The sequence below is a fragment of the Pinus tabuliformis genome, chromosome 3_1 (assembly GCF_031772625.1).
Source record: "Pinus tabuliformis cultivar Carrire ecotype Pingquan chromosome 3_1, CPIR1, whole genome shotgun sequence".
Classification (NCBI taxonomy): Eukaryota; Viridiplantae; Streptophyta; class Pinopsida; order Pinales; family Pinaceae; genus Pinus; species Pinus tabuliformis.
In genome coordinates, this window is record NC_142301.1 from 100,889,281 (window position 1) to 100,911,470 (window position 22,190).

At 38.4% G+C, this 22,190-nt stretch overlaps 1 protein-coding gene across 3 annotated transcripts in view; it reads right to left on the minus strand.

Moving 5' to 3' along the window:
- HDA2 (histone deacetylase 2) overlaps window positions 1-22,190 on the minus strand; it is a 334,444-nt gene that overhangs the window by 156,890 nt on the left and 155,364 nt on the right. For all 3 annotated transcript variants that reach the window (XR_016255679.1, XM_089410850.1, XM_089410849.1), the window contains exons 4-10: window positions 12,314-12,376; window positions 12,079-12,147; window positions 11,820-11,986; window positions 11,590-11,654; window positions 11,406-11,452; window positions 11,196-11,240; window positions 10,884-10,934 (exon numbers count right to left, since the gene is read on the minus strand). Coding sequence is in view for 2 of the 3 variants with exons in the window: in XM_089410850.1 (XP_089266976.1) it covers window positions 10,884-10,934; window positions 11,196-11,240; window positions 11,406-11,452; window positions 11,590-11,654; window positions 11,820-11,986; window positions 12,079-12,147; window positions 12,314-12,376 (507 nt within the window). In the remaining variant the exon portion in view is untranslated. The remainder of the gene's footprint in view (window positions 1-10,883; window positions 10,935-11,195; window positions 11,241-11,405; window positions 11,453-11,589; window positions 11,655-11,819; window positions 11,987-12,078; window positions 12,148-12,313; window positions 12,377-22,190) is intronic.

A 22,190-nucleotide genomic window follows, 5' to 3' on the forward strand; every position in this document is an offset into this window, starting at 1 on the left:
CATGTAGGCTCGTGTAGCCCAATGGACATGTCACTTCACCCTCAACAATTTGTATGAATGTATTATGTAAGTGACCTCCATTCTCATTTGGCAACTCACTCAATCACGCATTCTTCTCTCCTTATCTCATTAGTTCATACAACTATTGGGCATACCTTTTTCTCTCACACATGTGGCAAAGAAGACAAATTTCAAACAAAATTACAAGCCAAAAATTTCAAATTTTCCTACAGTTTGACCAACGTTTACCAGTGTTGACTTTGACTTTCCAAGAAGATTTTGACTTCGATCTTTTGGGACTCTGCCTCAGCAGGCCGCATTTATTGGCACAAAAACCGAGGCTTTTATTGACTTTGACTACGTTGACTTCAAACCTGCAACTAGGGTTTTTGCAGCAGATTTGACTTTGACTTTGACAGAGTTTGAGGAATTTTGGGATTGTTTTCAAGGCATCTTCACCAGCTAATCAGGCCGCATTTGAACAAGGTTGACCAAGCTCTTTTGTAGAATTTTTGTTGTTGCATCATTCACTGGTTAGGGCTGATTTGACTATTGTTGACTAAGAACAACATTGCAGATTTTGACAAGGTTGTTTTGGACATCTATTGGCAAGTCAATTTTGACTTTTGTACTCTCTTTCTTTATTGAACATTTGATATAATAATAAGAAGAATTGATCAAAGGGTTTTACCCATCTTGGGGTTTTTCTTTGGCATCCGCCAAATCTAGTGTCCTCTTATCTTGGTTTGTCTTCTGCTTTTATTATTCATGTTCTATCTATAGTTATTGTCAATGTGACTTATGGTTAATGTGATTTCTATTGGAGAACTAAATTGGAAATTGTCATTGAGTTGTGTTGACCACTCTATGTCAACTACCCTATAGCAGTACACCCCTTTTTTTCGCAAAAGAGATTTTATCATGTTCCTGTTTCAGATCACCCAAGATTCATCATCAGTGGACAGTTTCTCAAATTTGTAAACCCATTTTGCATGTTTGTAATGTAAATGATCTTAGTAATACCATAATGTATGTAACAACCTAGGTTAAACTATTATTTTGATGACGATTTTCATCCTATGAGGTTTTTCGTCTCACCGATTCATTTGTGTTTCTAAACACAAATGATCGGCAGAGTTTTTCCCTCCAGCCTCATCTAAAAGCTAGAGTGGATTTTGTCGTCAAGATCTTAAGTAAGTCCTAGTGTTTTAGTCGAGTCTTTTGTAAAGTGATTTGGGAATAATTTTAGCTATTTGGCTAAATTATCTTATTACACTATAAGCTGAGATACACTATATCGTTCATGCTCCCCCTGAGCACATGCAGAGTCTGCAAAAATATTTTTCAAAAGAATAACATGAATCTATAACTCAACTATGTGAGTATGACCTTCCTATCACCAATGACTCATACATACATCAATATCCCAACCAAGTGGAGATATACCAAATTTGACTCATCTACCCAACCAAGTGGAGATATACCAATTGTTTATACATGACTGAAATATAGCAATTAATACATCATCCTTCCCATGCATAGTGAGGGTACAAATTACATCATAAGACCAAAAAGGACTCATTAAAAGACTATGATAGATAGAGACATATTATTACATCATGGGCCTTTATATGACCTTTACATCAAATGATGTACATGACATTTATAACAAAGACCAAAGATCATGATAGTCATCAGCAACTATTATACACCATATATGATCTGCACCATAAGCATCTCTTAGCAACATCTAGACGAACAACCTCTATATGTCCATCATCAGTTCCCAAGATATGACAATGTAAATATCATCAACCTGTAACAAAGTATGTCGCATATAGATATCCACTCATCCTCTTGATCTCATCAAGATCAACATGCTTTGTTTCCTTAATAGAAAGAGCCTTATCATAAACTTCCGTGAATCAACTAAGCATATGTCATATCTCCAAGTAGTAACAAAAAATCATTCACATCATATCATATGTATGTGAAAACACCATAGTCATCATCTGTGATCATAACATCAACTTCAAGAACTGCATGATCTTTCCACAAGAACCCTCAATATATCAACCATGATAATCAACATATGTGAGTATCAAACCTATCATCATAAAGTAAGAAGTCATCATCATTATGTGACTAAGTAAGCCATGTCTCCGAATATCCATGTCTTCAAATAGCTATGTCTTCATGAGACCTGCAATAACACCATTCTCTTGGCCAACCAACAATATTTATCAATATGCAACTTAAGTAATCATCCATGTATCTAGCATAATGTGTATCCATCAAAGAGATAGCAATATGTATCTAGAAAACCATGAGCTCATAGTCATTTGTCAAGCTTTCTTGATACCATCAACAACAGCAATCCTCAACCATGTGAGAGCCAAGAACTATAGGAATCCTCATCCATAACTGCACCATATGAAGTTTATGCATCTTTGAAGGCATGATGACAACAACATAAAAGAAATGACACTTATCAAATAATGAAGTTGTGTACTCAAGCTTTGTTCTTCTCCTTGTCCTTATGAAGATCATCATGTAAGCAACATACCATATATGCATCATCAAAAAGAGTCATCCACAATCATCCATAAATCTGATCTGAATAATAACTATGTGGCTCAAGCAATATAAGTATCATCTGAGATTTCATCATAGGCAACTTATGACTGCAGCATAGCATGATGTATCATTTAAACACTTCAACAACATAAGCATCCTCACCATTGATAATAATCATTAAAGACTTCTAAACATAATGCCAACAATGCATTAATAGAAGCATAGCCTATTCTCCCCCACCTGTTCACTGTCAGATCTGATCATTGCATATATCAGTAAGGATCATCAAGGCATCATCATCAACTAGTTACACATCAAGTCATCAACAACTTATGAGGGTCAAAATCATTTCTTACTATCATCCACAGACTGTAGTTATCAATCACCTAGATAGAAAGGATAATTGATAATTGTCTGAAACATATCAAACTCTTTTTATGAGTCTATCCCACTGCATCTTTATCAAATCAACATATACGTGGTTGTACAGCTTCTAACTCGCGTATATATGCGACTTGCCTTCATGATAACTGCGTATGAGAATTAGAACATTGAAATTTCATACTTTCAGTTCTTCCTGAGTCTATTCTGTTTGTATATTGAGCTATGCCACATATTTCTAATTGTACTTCCTTCTTCTTCCATACCTTGGAGTGTGATGATGTTTGCTCCTTTTGGTATGTTGGCCAAAATTTTCTCCTGCATTCTTTTGCTATATGCCCAAACTTGTTACAAGCATAACATCTTATATGTTTCATATTCCTTCTAAAGCAATCAATGGCTTTGTGACCAAACATATTGCAAGAAAAACAATATCCCTTAAAATACCTGGAAGCTAATGATCTTTCTGTGTGATGGTTATTAGCTTGAACATTCTACTTCTACATCTAGCTGCAACATGTCCAAAATTATGACATATAAAACATTCAACATTATTCATCATAGGAAATAACCGATTATCACTTTCATAGTTAGGAATAAATGATTTTCTTTGAAGTCTTTCTTTCTTTGGTTGTTGATGGGGTTGACCTCTTATCTCCTTGTTGAGCATTTCAAATTTTGCACAAGAGTTCCTTGCTTCAATTTGTGAGCTAGATTCACCTTTAACAGTTTCATGAAAACCAAGACCAGATTTGATGGCAGGAGACCTTTGACTACTAAGAATATCATCCAAAATCTTAGTACTATCTTGAAATCATAAAAGTTTATCTTTTCTTTTAATTTACCTTTTAGGATATTTACCTCAACCTGATATTGCTCTTCCTTTTCTAGAGATTGATTCTTCGTGATTTCTTCAGCCTTTCTTCCTTCTTCCACTTGTTTCCTTAATTTGAGAATCTCATTTTCTTGTTCTTCATCTGCTTGACATAGTTCTTCATTCTGCTTATTTGAATTTTCAAGATATTTTACAGAGACCATCTCAACTTCAAGACTCTCATAGTAACTAGATCTATCTTTAAGTTTCTTGATTGTTGTATCATTTTCATTTACTTCATTTCTTAATGATGTCACTTCATCTTGCAGTCTTTGACATTGATCTTCCTTTTCCTTGCACTGTTTCCTTTATTTCCTTCCTCCAACTGAGCTTTTAATCTAGTAACTTCTTCTTTGTAGGCACATTCCCTTTTATCAATTAGATCTTTTTGATCTCTAATTGTGTCTATGAGCTTTTTAAATTCTGCCTCTATTTGATTTCTTTCTCTTTCACCCATAAGAGCAAATTTTGTCGTTTCGCTGTCACATTCATTATCTTCAAATGAACAGAAAAATGTATCACCAAAGGACAACAAATTCGTACCTGATAATTCCTTTGCTTGTTCATCTTCATTCTGAGGTGATTCTGAATCTGAAGAGTTGCTTCCACATAATGGCCAATCGTCTCTCCCACTGTCATAGTTCCTTTGAGATGTCTTCTTCTTTTGAGGTGCTTTCTTCTTTTGCTTCTTTCCCATTGTTACTACGAATCTCCTTCAAGCGATCAAGCTTCTGCCAAAGGACCTGCTCTGATACCAATTGTTGGGAATAATACTGAGAAGGTGGGGGGGGGGGGGGGGGGTTGAATAAGTATTTACAAATCAATAACTTTTTCATTTCCATAATTAGATTTATATATGCCACTTCAATGAAGGGAACTCGCGTGTGCACACAACTGTTCTTAAGGCAACCATCGTATATCCAGTGAACTTATGATTCAAATAATTCATCATATGTTGATATTTAATCAGTGCATCAATACTTTATTAAACATTAAAAGTAACCATGTTTAGTAATAACATAATAAACCATCACACATAAGCAACACACATGAACACCAAGATTTAAGGTGGAAACCCAATGCAAGAGAAAAATCACCTGTTGTTGTTGTCTATGTCTTATTTTAATATAAAGAATAATCAATTTACAGTCTTGTACTGGTGCAGACTCATACCAATACGTAAGCACCCACCTGCAAAAGGCTACAGCCTTCTCTCGTTTTCCAGCTTCTACTGGAAGGGAGCTACAACCCCCCAGCTCTTGTACTAGCTGATATGTTTACTAGTACATAGGTGTTGGCCTACAAAAGGCTACAACCTTCACTCGTTCTCCAGGTGCTACTGGAAAGGAGCTCCAACCCCCTGATCAAATCACCAGCCACCACTGGTAAGAAGCTTCAACTTCCTCACTGAAGGCTCCAACCCTTAGTATCCTCCAGGGACCACGTTTCAAAAATTTTCATACTGGATACCCCTAGTACACAACAACAAAGTATGTAGACCACATTTCATCAAATTTTCATACTGGACCCATCAGTAACATTGAAGCTCAAAATCAATCACCACTGCAATACATCTGCATCAACCACTCACTGAAACTCAATCATCAATCTCTGATATAACTGAAACCCAATCATCAATCTCTGAATCAATCAATCGCTGAAACCTCTGACATACTGAATCAAACAATCACTGAACCTCTGACACAACTGAATCAATCATTCACTGAAACCTCTAACATACAGAATCAAACAATCACAACTGAATCAACCATTCATTCAAACTTAATCAAATTCAACCAATCAAATGGAACAGACAGATCACTGTAGCCAATACAGATCTGAACCCAGAACACTGCATCAACAACCAGAACCAACTATAACATCAAAAGTCATGTGTCAAAATGTATACGCTTCATCAATAAAGACAACTTGCGTGTATACACTACTTCCTTTAGCCCAACCTGCGTATACCTCTAAAGATACCGAATCATAAAACCTCTTAACCACAATTGTACCAACCAGTAACAATCTGAAGATCTATTGTCAAATTACAGATATCTAAATAGACAGCAACAAAGATCACCCTTCTCACTTAATCAATCAATCAATCATACTCAATCTCCTTATGCATTCAGTTCTACTTTCAGATCTAAGAAGACATCATTGACATACAACAGTAAAACAACAGCATTGATCAGATAGATCAGTCATCTCTGAACAACAGGCTTTTCTTTTGCATACGCTACTTGGAAGTGTCGAACCAGCATGTATACGCGCCTTCACCAAGGCGAACCAGCATACAGATTTGCAGATAAAAACTTATAACTTTGCAGCTATTCTAGTCTTCAGATATACCCATATCATAGCATTTAAAGCACAAAACATTTGTTAGCACTCAGATCTAGCCTATCCATTATCAAATCTCATAATGATAAGTCATTATAATCCTGATCCATCATTAGATCTCATCCATCATCAAACAGTGAGGTGCATACTTAGTCCAGATCAAGCAAAGCATCATAAACCCATAACATACATAATTGCTTTTGATCTAACACTTCATAAGATATTCATTACTTGTGCACTTATCCCTTTGACCTTCTCCTCCTTGTATAGTTTTAGCCTTTCTCAATACCTTAGACCAAAACCTCGGACCAATACCTCGAACCAAAACCTTGATTTTCCACCCCATATTCGTTTTTCCTTCTGAGAAAGTGCGTGCATACATATACACTTCTTCTGTTCCGTGAGCCCGCATGTATACGCTACTTGGACAAAGTGAACCAGCGTATACTTCTTAAACCATTCTCTTTCTTCGATTTCTTGATTCTGATCTGTAGTCCTTTGTTCCTTCATCCTATTCTTTTGTACCATTACTTTGTTCCCTCTGAAATAGACCTGTTATAATGTGATTTTCCATACTATTTCTGAAATGATTCCTTTGAACTGCCCTGCATTTTGTCACATCTGTAAACACAACTGCCATGCATTCTGTCACATCTGATATCTCTCATGTATATTCATCTAGTTACATATATTCATTTAGTTACCATATACAAGTGAGTTGTTCTACTACAAGTGGATTGCCATCAAGTACAACACATGCATCATAATGCCAACACATCTTCTGTTAAACATAAGTTCCCTCATACAAGGTGATCAAGGCCTCCCACATCTCCCTTCCTGTGTCATTTTCAGTAATATGTGGGACCACATGATCCTTAACCCCATCCAAACTCATGCACTTCGCCTTTGCTTGAGCCTCCTCGTATTTCTTGAGAGGATCAGCATCGACCGGAACAACAACCACTTTCAAGGCATAATCCCTTATGCGATTCTTGTCCAAGACTGCTAGGATCCTGGCTTTCCAGATGACAAAGTTGGATGCTCCATCCAATCTGTCCTGATCCCTCAGTCCATTAACTGGCATCTCTGCTCAAACGAGTGTCGAATAGGTTCTCTTCTCCCTCTCTCGCTGCTGCCCCAACAAGACTCGGATCTATATTTCTTTGGCGCTAGAAATCCTCTAAGGAACAAGTTCTTTCTAGACTTCCTCTAAGTCCTGATTTCCCTCATAAAAATCCTTTCGCCAAATAATGTCGAATCACCCCTTCTACAATCCTCCTTTGTTGCTGCTCAACAACCGGTATTTAGATTTCTTTGGCAAGAAATCTGTTAAGGCATTGACTCCCTTTACCTCGGTTTCGTCTCCACAGACACTGTTTTGCAACAACAGCAACAACGTCCCACCAGCACCACAGATCGAATCTGCACTACTCCTACTGCCTCGACAACTGACTGATCTGAGCCCCTCAAGCTCTACGCTGGCCTAGAGAGCTAATGCAGTCACTGTGTGAGCTCCTCTCGGCTACTGCGTCTCCTCCTCTAACTCAGAAAATTGACGTAAGCGCTGCGTGAGCTTCTGCGTCACTCCTCTGGCACTGTGTCACTCCTTCACCTGCTTCTCTAGCTCTGAAACAACGTTGTCCCCTGGGACAGCTGCCTCTCTGCAGCAGATTTTCTAGATCTCCCAGTTGATGGCTTCAGCGTCCTATGATCTGCAATGCTCTGATACCATGTGAAAATTTCTAAATCTTTACAAACAGAAATCTTACTACAGTCACTGGTTTAGCATCTCCTACTTTTTATTTCATTCAACAAGTTATTTAATTTATAAATAGTGATAAAAAACACTACTGCAGACTACACTGACATACAGATCATAAATTGAAACAATAGATCAGACAAACACACAAGGGACACAGTTAATTTTGAACAACACGTCCCCGGAAAAACCCAATGCAGGAAAACCGGTGCAGTAGATAGAGGGTTTGTATTATTAAGCAAGCAGAATCTGAGTACAACATGTTGCCTCTCACACCGGCTAACCTTTCAGAGAAATCTCAGCAGCAAGAAATACATACGAGAGTTTACCTCGTTCCTCAAGTCACAATTGATCCAATAAGCGATCTAGCTCCTCCCGACAACCACTACAAAGTCCCTACACAATCACTACGTGGGCCAGCGTCTTGCCTCTAGAAAACTGCGTCACCCCTTCTGCTGGATCGATTTGTTGGATGAAGACTGTTGTTTAGTCCTCCTGGCTCAGAACCTTGCTTCTCCAACAAAATCTCGGACTTCTGACGAATACTTTTCACTTCCACTCCAAGAGACCCTCCTAGCCTGTGTCAGCACTGCGTGAGCCCCTCTTGAGTTGCGTAGGCCTCTACGCTACCTCTTTGATGCTACTATTGCCTCTCTGCCACGTACTCTTTGGCTCGGAACTCCTTTCCGATCCAAATCTCTGTTTCTGCCCCTCATTGCAACTCAGATCACTTGTTCAAATTTCTCAGCAAACCACGGCCCAGAAAAATCGAACTAACTGATCAACTTGGTGTATTTCCAACTGACCCTCAAGCTTCCCCTTATACTCTTCCTGTTGATGAATCAATGGTCAAGATTAAGTCCCTAATCAACGGCTAAGATTAAAACAGACTTTATCCTCGTATCTTAGAAGCTTCTCACCCATATTTTTATTAATATCCATTAATATTTTTATTTTCCTAAGTTTAGACTTAGGGAACCCCATTAAAAATATCAATTATTTTAATAAAACACAAACCGGTTGGAATTTCACTAAACGATTTCTGGGTCTTGGAGATCTCATGTATTCTAGCCCCTCCACAAAATTTCGGAGCTAGAGCACATCCGATGCTACCCAAAATCAACAGTTTGCATGTGACACAAACGGAAAAAATTTCTACATTTCTTATCCCAGATCCACCAAGTAATTCACTTTCCAAAGGGGTAAAAATCTGTGCTAACAAGGAGCAAATTCTAGAGCTGGGAGAAACAAATAATTATTTTATTGTAAGGAGATCTTGAGCTAAACTCTATTTAAAAAGCTGCTCTCTCCATTATTTTTCATGGTTAAATTTGGGGGGATTTCCCCTTGGAGCATAGTTGAACATCTTGAAGGAAAATAGGAAGCTAAGGGTTCTTCTTGAGGCATGATATTTTGGAGCTAAAATTGCTGAATGGTGATCCTGGAGATGCTCGCAAAGATATATATTTGAAGGGCTAATTTAAAGGTAATTTTGTTCCTTGTTTGGAAGAAGTTTAATTGTGGTTTACTCCCCTTTTCGATCTCTTTGATGTTTTATATCTGGAAATGCAAATATTGCATCTTTCTTCTTAATCTGAGTTGTTGCATGTTTTCATCTCCATGGATAAGCACACCCACAAATTTATTTTAGAAGGTTCTCCTTCATTTGGGTTCTTCCAAAAGAATTTTATGTATTTCAAAAATCATATTATAAATTCTATTCTGCTAAAGTTGACTTCTCCATTTTACCTTGAACCTAAATTGCCTATTAGAAATCCTAACCCCCTTGTGCCAGAATAGAGCTGATCTAAAGTGAAAAGAAGGGATGATGTGGTGATAGTGGGCAGCCTTCCTAATCTCTAAGGTTGCACCTGTGTTTAGGCTTTACCACAGAAAGTGCAGGTTTTGGTGGTGGCAAGGATCAAGAAGAAGAATTTTTCAATAAAACTTATCATCATCCTAGTCATGAGATTGTTTCTTTCATCAATCAACTTATCAACATTCTTTTGAAGAAAGAACATTTTTTCATTTTAAAAAGAAACAGATCGAATACGGTTTCTTTCAAACTACATACATGGAGTCAGAATCAGAGAAGTTCCATTCTAGAGTCTTATCAATGGATAATACCAATAAAGTTCTACCTAAAATGGATAGATGCTTCTCTAATGCATCGAGTTTCACTGATCTGTTTTCCTCGTTTCCTCACATGCTTCAAGGATCAATCCTTCCTAGATGGGAGGACATGTAATATATCTAAATTATTAGTATTTAATTAAGATTGTGTCTTTTAGCATAGTCATGTCTCTTATATGTGTGTGTGTGTGTGTTATTGACTTCATTTCAATCAATTCATGTTGATATGTATATTCCACATTTATTAACTATTATTTTTGTCAGTTGGAAAATATGTCCTTGCCCCTTTTGTTATGATTGCTTATGGTATCCTGTGACTAATGCAACTTATGTCACACGCTGATTCCAGCTAGTGTGGCTTTCCTCCAAAACATCAAGCAATCTCTGCGAAATGAGGTTTCAAAACAACAATTAGCTTGACTTTATGAATGGAATGATAAGCAAAGATAAAAGGCTTCCCGAAACACAGACTCTGAATTTTCAGAGCTTAAATAGATTATATATCAGCTCGCTATATATCAAGAAATAACTCAAAACCAACAAGGCTCTGTAATGTATCAGCCTGTTGTCTTACTTCATCTTGTCACTCTTTGCAGCTTGCTTATGGATACTGTATATTGTACACTATGTATTAACATACATACAATCAACTCCATAAAAAATATTTACCTGGGATTACAGTTATTCATGACTGGACTGACTGTAACGTCACTTGTATGCCTCTCATTTAATGCATTTTGCTATCAAAAGATCCAAACTGGATAAAGCTACAAATTTAAAAATTATGTGATGATTACCAGATAAACTGCATACCTCAAGTTCTTTATCCAGGCGTTCCAAGTACTCCTTAGTTGAAGCACCACTCTGGAAAGGAATGTAGAGGCATTAAACTGTAAGAAGTCAAACATCTGCAGATGTATCTTATGATTTTTAGTTCCAACAAAATACATATAAATGCAATTTTCAGTGTGAGGTTAAAGGTATCCCATATTTGTTCATTGCTACTCAATACATACAGAGAACCTATCTACGATGCAAAAAAGGGATATCATGCTACAGAGGAAGCATAAGTCCGTTAATGTATGAAATGCTTTGTCTTGATAAAATTGCTTGCTATAAACATACCAATAATTCCACTCTTTGATGAATGTATCTCTTTGCTTCATAATCCTGGAAAAACCAAAAGCAATAAAAGAAAAAGGACTAATCAAACAAAAGAAAACTTACCTAGGGCTTTGTGTGTTAAACAAAATAATTAATCTTGATTCTCAACCACTTTGCATACTTAAAAAAGCCATCATCATATGGAAATAGTCATGGCTTAGATATTCTCACCTGAGGATATATCTCAGTATTATACATATCCAATATGTAGACCCTCCCTGTGCCAACCAAATATCATAGACCTAAATTCCAAAGCTAAGAGAGACACGAGGATTGCACATCAAGGTATCAATAGAAAGAGAACCTGTTTTGTCAAACAGCAATCATTGAATGAACAGTACAATTTGGATCCTACCATCATGGGCAAAGTCCATTTCGTGCCCATTTCCCTGATGGGCATCAAGATCAATTATCATCACTCTGCATGTTTGAATTGGAATGACAAAACATGAAAATGCAATGTGTCAAAGAATGCCAGAGGAAAAGCAAAAATGACAATTAATGAAACAAACTCTCTCATCTTAAAGTTGATGACATATATGATAGTACAGAAGTTACTGTCAATTGATGAATTCTAGAACATACTTGGAGACCCCCAACCGAGCAAAGGCAAACTGTATACAAAGAGAAATGTCTGCATACACACAAAAACCACCCCCTTTGTTCTTACTGCAGTGGTGAAAACCTCCTCCTACGTTGATTGCCCAGCCTCTCTCCTTGGCAAGCTTTCCAGCTAGAACAGTCCCTCCCACCTACCAGAAACTCTTCATGGTTCAATTATTTATTAATCCTAAGCCAATGAAGCAAACAATTGCTTATATGTACTACCAAGTACAAATCTTACCTGCTTACAAAAAGGTTGGAGAACCCTTTTCCGCACAATAAAATTAGGTAGCAATGCTACAGGAGGCACCTGCAAAATATAAACTCGTTAGACTTCTTGGATAAAACTGGCTATTACTGGAGGGTTTCAAGATAAGATTGGAGCTTTCACTTTCAACGTGGAGGCAGAGTTGCCTATATTTTGGGTGAATCATCATTCAAATGAAACTTCAAGTTACTTTCTTATGGATGTTTACCTCGATAATAAAAGCAATATTTATACTGCTTTTCAGGCTGTCCAAATAAGATTCTGTATGTACCTGGTCGAAAAAAAGAGAGAACTATTACTACCAAAAGAAGACGAAAAATTTGTAGACAGTGAAAAAAAAAGGTGGAAACAAAGATTAACAAATGCATGAAGACTAAACTTGTGATAAGCCATTTGGATTTTCACTGAATAATGTGTTTTTTTGGACAAGCAAATCTGTCAATACAATGGGATAAACTTAAGCAAGAGTCTTGGACTGATAACCTATAAAATGGTGATGAGACATGCATAAATATGGCAGAAATCCACAAAATATGATCTGGTACCAATTTCTGCCTAGAATTTCCCATTAGGCTACAGCTGTTGATTCCCAATGACACATTAAACCAAGTAAAACATGGAAAAATGCATCAACATTTCATACATTTTCTTCCAGGCATCCTTACTTTCAAGAGTCCATATCCATAGAGCTTTATTACCCCCCCCCCCCCCAGTAGTACTTATGCAACTGAATGGTTAACCTCCAATGAAATTCCATCTCATTTGGTTTCATATTAGATGCATCTAGATATTGGCCTTGGTCAGGGCTCCTTCCAGAGTCAATTTCAAGGGATTCTAGAAAACTGCTAACTTTGGCAGCTTGTTCCTTTCCCAGTATTTGGAGAGTTGGGACCTGAATATCAGAGATGATTGCGTATTCTTGATCCTTGTAAAAAGAGAAACCTGTGACTGCTCAAACTAGCAGGGGTCCTAGGAGGGGATCCTATAGAGCAACTCTAGGTCAAGGGGCAACAATGGAGAGATAGCCCACTGTCACCTCAGCTAAAGCTCCCCACTCTTTACAGACTTTCACTGATGGGAGGAGTCCCGGTATGAGAGGAATCACAAGAATAGATGGATCAATGATAGGATATGGGGTGATTCCTAAAGCCTATTCACAAGAGAGGCTCAGAAAATGGGCTTGCTTGCTATAGGAACAAGATGGATGGCTCTCTTAAAAGGACTAAGAGGGTACCTAGACCTAGGGTTTGAGGAGTGCTACTTAAAAATAGGTGCCCAAGATCAAGGAATCATACAAGAAAAAGGGTTTCTAAGTGTCCTTTGTGAGATTGGAGTTTCAAGTTTGTGAGACCACAAAGAAGCCCAAGTCGACCAGAACAAGGCCAAGGGTTTGGATGGTAGCAACAAATTGATGGTCTTGACCAAGTTGGGAGGAGAATAGGATCTGAGGAATTGAATTTATCTTGACATTTGAGTGCAATGATCCTAATGAAGCCACTAACCAAAGGATACCTAGGGAGGAGAACGGTCTTTAAGCTAGGGCTTGGAATATCTTGAGATTTTACCATGGGGTCGACCTCAAATTTCGAGGACCTCTCAAGAAGACCCCAGCGCAGTGGTTGACCAATTTTCAATGGCTAGAAATGATTTTAGGTGATGCCCTAGGGGGCCTACTACGTTAGGGCTTAGAAAAGAAGGAGGTGAAAAGGAGTTTTCTTTTTGTGATCACCTTTGGACTAGACCAGTGCCTAGCCTATTGGGAGAATGGAGTCTAATGAAAACAACGTTTAGAGATGCTTAGTTCCAATCAAGGAGTCTCTTAGCAACTTCGCATAGCCCTAGAGGCAGCAAATAGGTTACTAAGAAAGTTTATACTTCTTTGATGCTGCAATTAATGACTTATCAAGGTAATAATGAACAATCATATACCTCTAGGACATTTGTTCACCATACTTTTGCATGAAACATATGAAAAGCCCTCACAAAGACAAGTTTAAACAAATTCGCATTTCTTAAAGGCAGTTACACCAGCTTCATGAGCGAAAACATTCATACATTACACAAGTGATAATACATGTAAAGTAAAACATGAAAATGACACTTACAAGTATAGCGAAAATCCTTCAATCATCAATGTGCAAAAATATCGAAGCTCCAAGACAAAAGATAAGCTTTCCAAACATCGAAATGCATTTAGAAATCCAATTCATCCATCAAAGAGGCTAGCCAAAATTCTCAAGAAGAGAGTCCAATCCAAAATGTGATGAGAGAAATGAATGAGCATCTCATCTAGTTATACAATACATAAGGGGGCTCGAATAGCCTATTAGCCTAATAATGTTCCTTAACAATAAAATAATGTACAATAATAACATGACTTGGTGACAAGCCTACCAAGATAGCTCTATAACACAAAGATAAGCCTCTCAAGAGGGCAAAATACTAAATAGAAGATACAATGAGTCATTGGGCCCTTTAAGAGGCCTAGTGGAGTCCAGAGTGTGCCAAGGTGAGAGAATAGGCTCCAAACATAGTGATCAAGGGGGTGGCCCCTTGATATCCAAGCAAATCAAATGTGGTGTCCCCAAGTGGGTGTGGGGGCACAATGACATCTTCATGGATCTCCAAGTGAATTGATGATTGATGATGCCTGTATACCATCTGTAAGGGCTAGAATGATGACATAAGCTCTCCCTCTAACTCCCATGGTGAGACATATCCTCACCTGGGCCCCAGAACATCTGCCAAGTGTGTGGTGCAAGTGCGAAGTCGACTAGGCATGGTGGTCCAGATGCATCATCCTCATCCAAAAGGCGAAACACGAGCAATCAATGAATGGTGTTGATGGATCCATGAAGTGGCACTACTCTCTGTTATGGTGGAGACCCATGGCTCTCAATGCTCACCCCACAAGTGCCAATATGACCCTGTGGAGGGCTTGGACCCCGTATAGGGAGACCAAATCCCAAATGGGGACCCACCTACAATCCTATATAAGATCTGATGCGTCCCCTAGCCTTCCAGTACAACAAACCATTAGAGAAATCGAGTAAAAGAGCTTACAAATCATGGAATCAAATGGACACTTCATGGTGGCATCCCCTTCCATAGTGGGCTCTAGCATGTACAGGTGTCTCCAAGCTCAATACAGAGGTTAAGCAAGGACCCTATTAAGTGGTTTCTACCTCTAAAGGGGGTAACACGTCCATGGTACATCTATCAATTGGTAGGTAGCATGTGTTAAATGTTGAAATATGTAACTAGGTTCAAAGTTCATAACGGCATATGTAATCGTGATTTTATGTATTTAATGAAAAGAGGAAAATAAATTTATTATTAGGTAAAGCACCCATTCATGCTGAAGGGAAATTTTTTTTTAGGTCAAGCATCCATTGAGTGCTTCTAGGTTTGTCATGAAGTCAATTGAGTCATTGTCATGTATTGGGAACCCGTTTGGGCATATTACATATTGTAAGAAAAATTTATTGAGTCAAAATACCCTCCAAGACCTCGTCATAGCACAAAGATCAAGTCAACCTACATGAAGGGACAAGTCGGCCTCAAGATAGCAATTTGTACCCCTCACAAGCCTATAAAAAAAAATGAATTCGACCTCATTTGCACACTCACTCAAGCAAGTTCGATCTCCTCAAGGTAGAAGCTGGAAAAGGACAAAGAAGAAGAAGAAGATCAAGATAGAATTTTTTGGGCCTCTCTCTCTCTTTCGTTAGGGTTTTTATAGTTTCTGGGCTAGACAAAAATCTGAAGCTGCATTGAAGCTGTGAAGCTACAAAGTCGAAGTTGTGAAGCTGCAAGGTCGACGCTGTGACGCTGCAATGTCGATGCTGTGAAGCTACCTCTAGATCGAAGTTGTGAAGTTGTTATGTTGAAGCTGTTGAAGCTGCATCAAGGTCGAAGTTGTGAAGTTGCTAGGTCAAAGTTGTTGAAGTTGCTAGGTCGGAGTTGCAGAAATTATTGTTGGGGTCAAAGTTGCTGGAGAATTTACTGGAAGGTCAAAGTTTGTTGCTGGAAGTTGTGTAAGGAAAGCTCATCAAGAAGGAAGGATGACTTTGTCCTGGAGGATCTTGGTCAAGGGTCATAGGTCTTGGAATTCGTCAATTGAAGTTCTATAAGAAGAGAAGGATTATGGTGGGTTTTCCTCTCAGTTGGAGAGGCTTTGGCCCTAGCTAATAGCCTATATCTTGTGCCCTATTGCCTCATTGTTCTTTATGATTTGGTATTTGTTTGATGATAGAGAACACTAATAATAATAAGAGAAAAGAAGAAGTTAATTAAGTAAAGTAAAAACACATCACAAGCAGTTATCAAAGTAAGAGAAATCATCTACACTTGTTGCCCCTAGATTTCTTAACATGGTATCAAAGCTAGGGTGACTACATCAAGGAAGGGCAACACGAAGAAGGATACTCTAGGGCCGAAGTATAAAAGGATCATCTTGGAAACATCAAGAGCATCAATCATCAAGAAGGACTAACCCTCTCATCATATTGAAAGGGAATAATTAAGAGCATCAAAGAAGACCTCAAAACCCTAGCTCATCCAAAGAAGGGTTCCACTCTTGAAGCGTTCTTAGGAAACTCACATATTCTACAATCATTATCACGAAGAAGGAAGAGCGAAGCACTTTTGGGTCTGTTTTTTTGGGCTATATTCTCCACTCGTACGAAGTATTAAGACATCCTTCTGCAGCAACAAGTATTGAATTGCCCCCACCATCAAGGATCAAGTTTTGTACCAAGAAAGGTATACTTTGCAAGCCAAAATAACAAGAAAAAGAAGTCAAGTCAAGCAAAGCAGAAAGGAAGCAAATTTGTCCATCTTCTAGACACACGTGTGAACTAGGGTTATTGCAGAAAAGGCCAAAATTGCAAAACTGCTACAACAAGCCGAAATTCTGAAGAAGGGCCTAGATTTGAGGTTATGAAACAAGTTTAACTAGCGTTGCCTTGAACGAAGAAAAGCAGGAAAAAGCGTTGTCATCATCATCAAGGAATCAATGTGATCTCCCTTTGAACCAAGGATCACTTTTGAAGAAAGACATCTTCACCAAGAAGACATCTTCTATTATCTACATCATCATCAAAATCAAGAAGGCATCAAGTTGAAGATTTCATCATCTAGGAGTATCTTAACTTATCAAGTAAGTATTTTTATATCTATATTTCATTCTTTGAATATTTCAAAATGACTTCATATTGCAAGGAGAGCAACAAATTAGCTAGGTCATCAAACTTTCTTGCATGGAAGAAGAGGATAGATTTGATCCTCATAGAAAATGAAATCATTGGTCATGTTAAGGGTTTAATTGTCGAACCACCGAAAGAAGAAGCTCAAGCTCTACAAGATGAAGATATCAAAAGAAGAAGGAATAGCCTCATACTTTATGAGGGTGTCAGAAATAAGAGACCAACTCCAAGAGTTGGGAGAAATAATGTCTGACAAGGAAATGACTATCATAGTGCTCACTGCACTACTAGAGGAATGGGACAACATCACATTAAGCATCTATGGAAGAAGGAAGCTACTCCATTCAATGAACTATGGTCATTGTGCAAAATCAAAGTAACAAAGCTAAAGGCAAAAATCAATGTAGGCTCAAGCGAGCAAGCTCAAGCATTTACTGCCATGGCTAGAAGAAAAGGGAAGTTTGGGAAGCTTGGTCCTCAGAAAAAGAAAAAGAACATACCGAAGGTTCAATGTTATGGTTGTCATGAATATGGGCACTACAAGAGAGATTGTCCAAAACTCAAGAAGGACAACAACAAAAGAGGAAGTGAAGAAGCCCATATCACTGAAGAAGTGGAAGAAGCTGAACAGAAGAAATTCAAGGAGGAAGTAAAGGATCTCTACTATGATCGAGATAGTCTTCCTCACCTAGTTCTTTTCAAGTCTTTGTTTCAAGTTTTCTGTTGGAAAGTATAACTATCATGGTAGGAATCATTAGAAGCATGATAAGATGCATTATGTTAGGAGATGGCATCATAGAAGCATACGATTGAAAGCAAAATTTCGTGACATCATCATAAAGAAGCATGAAAGATAGTTGAAATAGAAGTCTATGACTGTCACCTATAGAAGGATGTAGCTCTTGGTAACCTCATTAGAAGCATAAGTAGAAATTATAGGAAAAAGAAAGTCATCTAGTATAAAGCTCATTATACATCATTCAAAAGGAGCATTTGCAATATGAGGATGATCAAGATCCTCCGTTGGAATCTTCATTGGAAGTTTCACCTTCTGGAAGAAGCACATGTCTCGCCGAGAATTCCAACTTGTATGGGATTCATGGGATGATGGTATGATGTCAAAAGTGTTGATTTGGGGTAGCATTAGATGTGTTCTAACCCTCAAATTTTGTAGGGAGGCTTGGGCACATGTATTCCAAAGAACCCAGAAAGCGTTTTGAGAAATTCCACTCATAAGTGATTTTATTAAAATAATTAATATTTTTAATGGGGTTCCTAAGTCTAAACTTAGGAAAATTAAAATATTAATGGGTATTAATCTAATCAGGGGTGAAACTTCTAGAAAAAGACACGGATCAAGCCAAAACAATCTGGGCCTTTGATTATGATTTAATCTAGGCCATTGGTTGTCCAACGGGAATATATAATAAGGGGCTTGAGGGTCATTTGGAAAACACACTAAGAGATCAAGGAAATCTGGAAATGAGTAGTTCTCAAGAGGAAAAATCGATTGAGGAGATCTTTTGCAGTAGAGGGGCAGTGAGAATCCAGAACAAGGAATTTCCGGAGAGTACGAGGTAGAGAAAGGACAGAAAGACGTCCAAAGGAAGGCTGACGCTGGCCCATGCAGTGCTGACACAGAGGCAGCGCAGTCCTTGAGGGGAAGTCGAGTTTCCTGCTAAGGGAAGTCAAGATTCAGTTGTCGAAAGCCGAGGTGTGAGTCTGAGAGGCAAAAGGTCGATTTCTCAGCCAGCAGAGGATCCAGAGGAGAGGCAGTGTAATACCCAGGAGGGGTGACGTAGAAACTGTCGGGGGTGACACAGTTTTGCGCAGAGGCCACGCAGAGGGTGACACAGAGACTCCAATTCAGCAGGCACAGTCACTGATTCTCCCAGTGATAGGGTGCGATCATTTCACCAGTATTTTGTTCAGTATTATCTCTGTATCGGATTGCTAGTTGAGCATCCTAGAAGTGTACTCAGATTTTCACCTGCATAATAATAGAACCCTCAAAGCTGCTGCGTCGGTTTTCCCGCATTAGGTTTTTCTGGGGACTATTGTCCAAAAATAATGGTGTCCTATGTGTTTATATTTCCTTGCTCAGTTTCTATGTTTCAAAATCATATTTAATTTGGTGTAGGTTGCTTTGGTAATTTACTTCAATATTTCAAGAAGAAATCTAAAATAAGTTAGTAACATAATTTAAAATCTAGGTGAAGTAGATTCAGTTGGTCGCAGTAGGATTCCTGAGATTGTTAGAACTAGGAATTTTCACAAAAAGAATTGAAGCAGGTCAAGGGATTGAAGTTCTTTCAATCAAGGAAGCTTCCAAAGGAATTCTAGATGACCAAAAGAAAGAGATGAGGTATGTATGCATGTACTTGATAAAATAGAGTCATGTCATATGGTTGCAAATATCATGAATGAGTGCTCTACCTCAAGAGCATGATCAAAAGAAAGGATCTCCTCTTGTGAAAGGATGCATGAAGGCATGGTTCACACATTGACTAGATGAAATCAACATAATATGTCCTCATATGAAATATGAGGTGGTTGACAAAGTCGAAGGAACTATGATTGGAAGTTCCTGGGAAGAAATGTGTGAATAAAGAAAGGAAGAGATCATGAAAAATGCAACTATGGAGAAGGCAATCAACATCCAAGAACTAGAAGATTTAACTATGATATCTCCATGGGAAAGATATGAAGATCTTGATAAAATCTGAAAAAAGAAAGAGACCCTACATGTTGTATATCTTTTTGGAGATGTGTCAATATGTATGCAGGATGTTCATGCAAACAAGGAGATGTCATGATAAAAGACCATCACAAAGGTATTTTTGATTTAATGTTCATTTTCTATTTTTGAACAATATCTGGATGGGTTAATGCAGGGCTACCAAAGGAAGAGTTGTAGATGTCATCTACAACTAACACTCATGTGGTAGGATGAAAGATCCTGAAGGAAACATGATGCGAAGAAGGTAGCAAGGTATGAAGGAAAGGCTAGATATGGATTAATGGATCACTTTCCAATGAAAGAAAGGATGACATGACTGACACGGTTCATGAATGAAAGTGATGGATGGTCGATGCCCTACGAAGAAGTCCCAAAAAGATGAAGACTCTTGAATAAAGAAAAAAAGGTTCATGACATCGAACGAAGGAGCTCTTCAAGCAGCTGGCTGTCCCATGATCTCCACCTAAAGAGCTGTTGGAAACAAGTCTCTAGTCAAGAAGGAGCTTAGTCAAGTCCCTGATTAAGAGGGAGCTTGGGTAAATTCCTTTTATAGGAATGGGTACATTCCTTCACTGGATGGCCACATCCTCCCTAGTTGAGAGGGAGAGAGAGACACATCATTCTTGTCTTCACCTGGGAAGATAGAATGGAGGATTCGGTAAGCATCTGGCATCCAATACTCTTTGAGGATGTGGTAGGGCATCCAAGATAAGAGTAATCGTAGAGGACTGATATTCTTTGAGAACTGGGAATCCAAAATAAAAATAGTCCTGGTGGAACATACTCTAAGAGAATCTAAGTGGGGTATGCTCTGAGAGAGACAATGATGAGGGTGTCTATAAATCATTGGTCTCGCCAACATTGTGCTCTGATCTTGTGGAGAGATAGAGTTGTTAGTCAAGGCCTTGCTATGTGACAATGTTGGATGATATGATGCTATACAGATGGGTTACCAATCCGACTCTTCTTATGAGAATTCTTCAGAATGAGAATGTCCAAGTCCCTTGTATGGATTATGAATACCTCCCTAGTTAAGAGAGAGTGTTGAAATATGTAACTAGGTTCGGTCTTCATAATGGCATATGTAATCGTGATTTTATGTATTTAATGAAAAGAGAAAAATCAGTGTTCCATTGGGACTCGCCTCCCCCCCTAGGGGTCTAGTTTCCTCGCTCCCCCGCGCTCTGGGGACTTGGGGACGAGTAGGGGACGTTTCCCCACGCTCCCAAAACCCAGGGTACGCAGGGGGATGTGCCAGGGGGTCGTTTCCCTGTCATGAGGGGACGTTTCCGAAAAGGGGGACGAGGGGGGTCGTGAGGGGACGAGGGGGGTCATGAGGGGTCGTGGGGGAGACGAGGGGGAACGAGAGGAGACGAGAGCATGCTTTAAAAAAAATTGTTTAAATGAACAGTTTTAAAACTAAGTTAAACTTTAATTAATTTATAACTAAAATTTAATTAATATAATAGACACGTAGGGTTTTAAGTTATAATGCGTAGGACATCTATGCTTGACGTTAGATCAAGATGAGAACTTAGAGAAGAGAGATGCCATCAGCTTGTAAATGATTGAAACTGCTTCCTGGAACACTGGAACTGACTACTGCACTGCTGCTACAAGCTGTGTATGCTGAGAATTTGGTGATTTGAATTTTGGACGACAAAAGGTTCTTTGTTTTATGTCAATGAGGTTAATGAACACTAGAAACCCTAGGATTGTACGTTGGTAAAGTTGTGTTCACCTGTGGGAGCTAAACTGGGCAGAAATCTACACAAAATAATGAGCACAATGAAGATATTTTTTGTTGTTGGTTTTATATAGAAAAACATCTGGAGTTTTTGATTGGGCTTGTGAGTCTGAATTGCTGAGCTGTGAAAAACTTTGTGATACTCACCAATTAGATAACCTGCAAGTGCTCGCATGTGTATTTTCTTGCTAGTAAGTTAGACTCATTGTTAGCTAGTCTAGCCTATAGCTGTTTCATAATGGCTTGTTTCAACAGCTGGGCCGAATTTGACTCTCAAGTCTGAGCCAAACTTGCCGGGATTTTCTGCTGGTTTGGACCCAATTTACTGTGTTAACTTTTTGCTCCAAAAGACCTTGTTTTTTCTCCAAGCAATATTATCTCTGTTAGATTA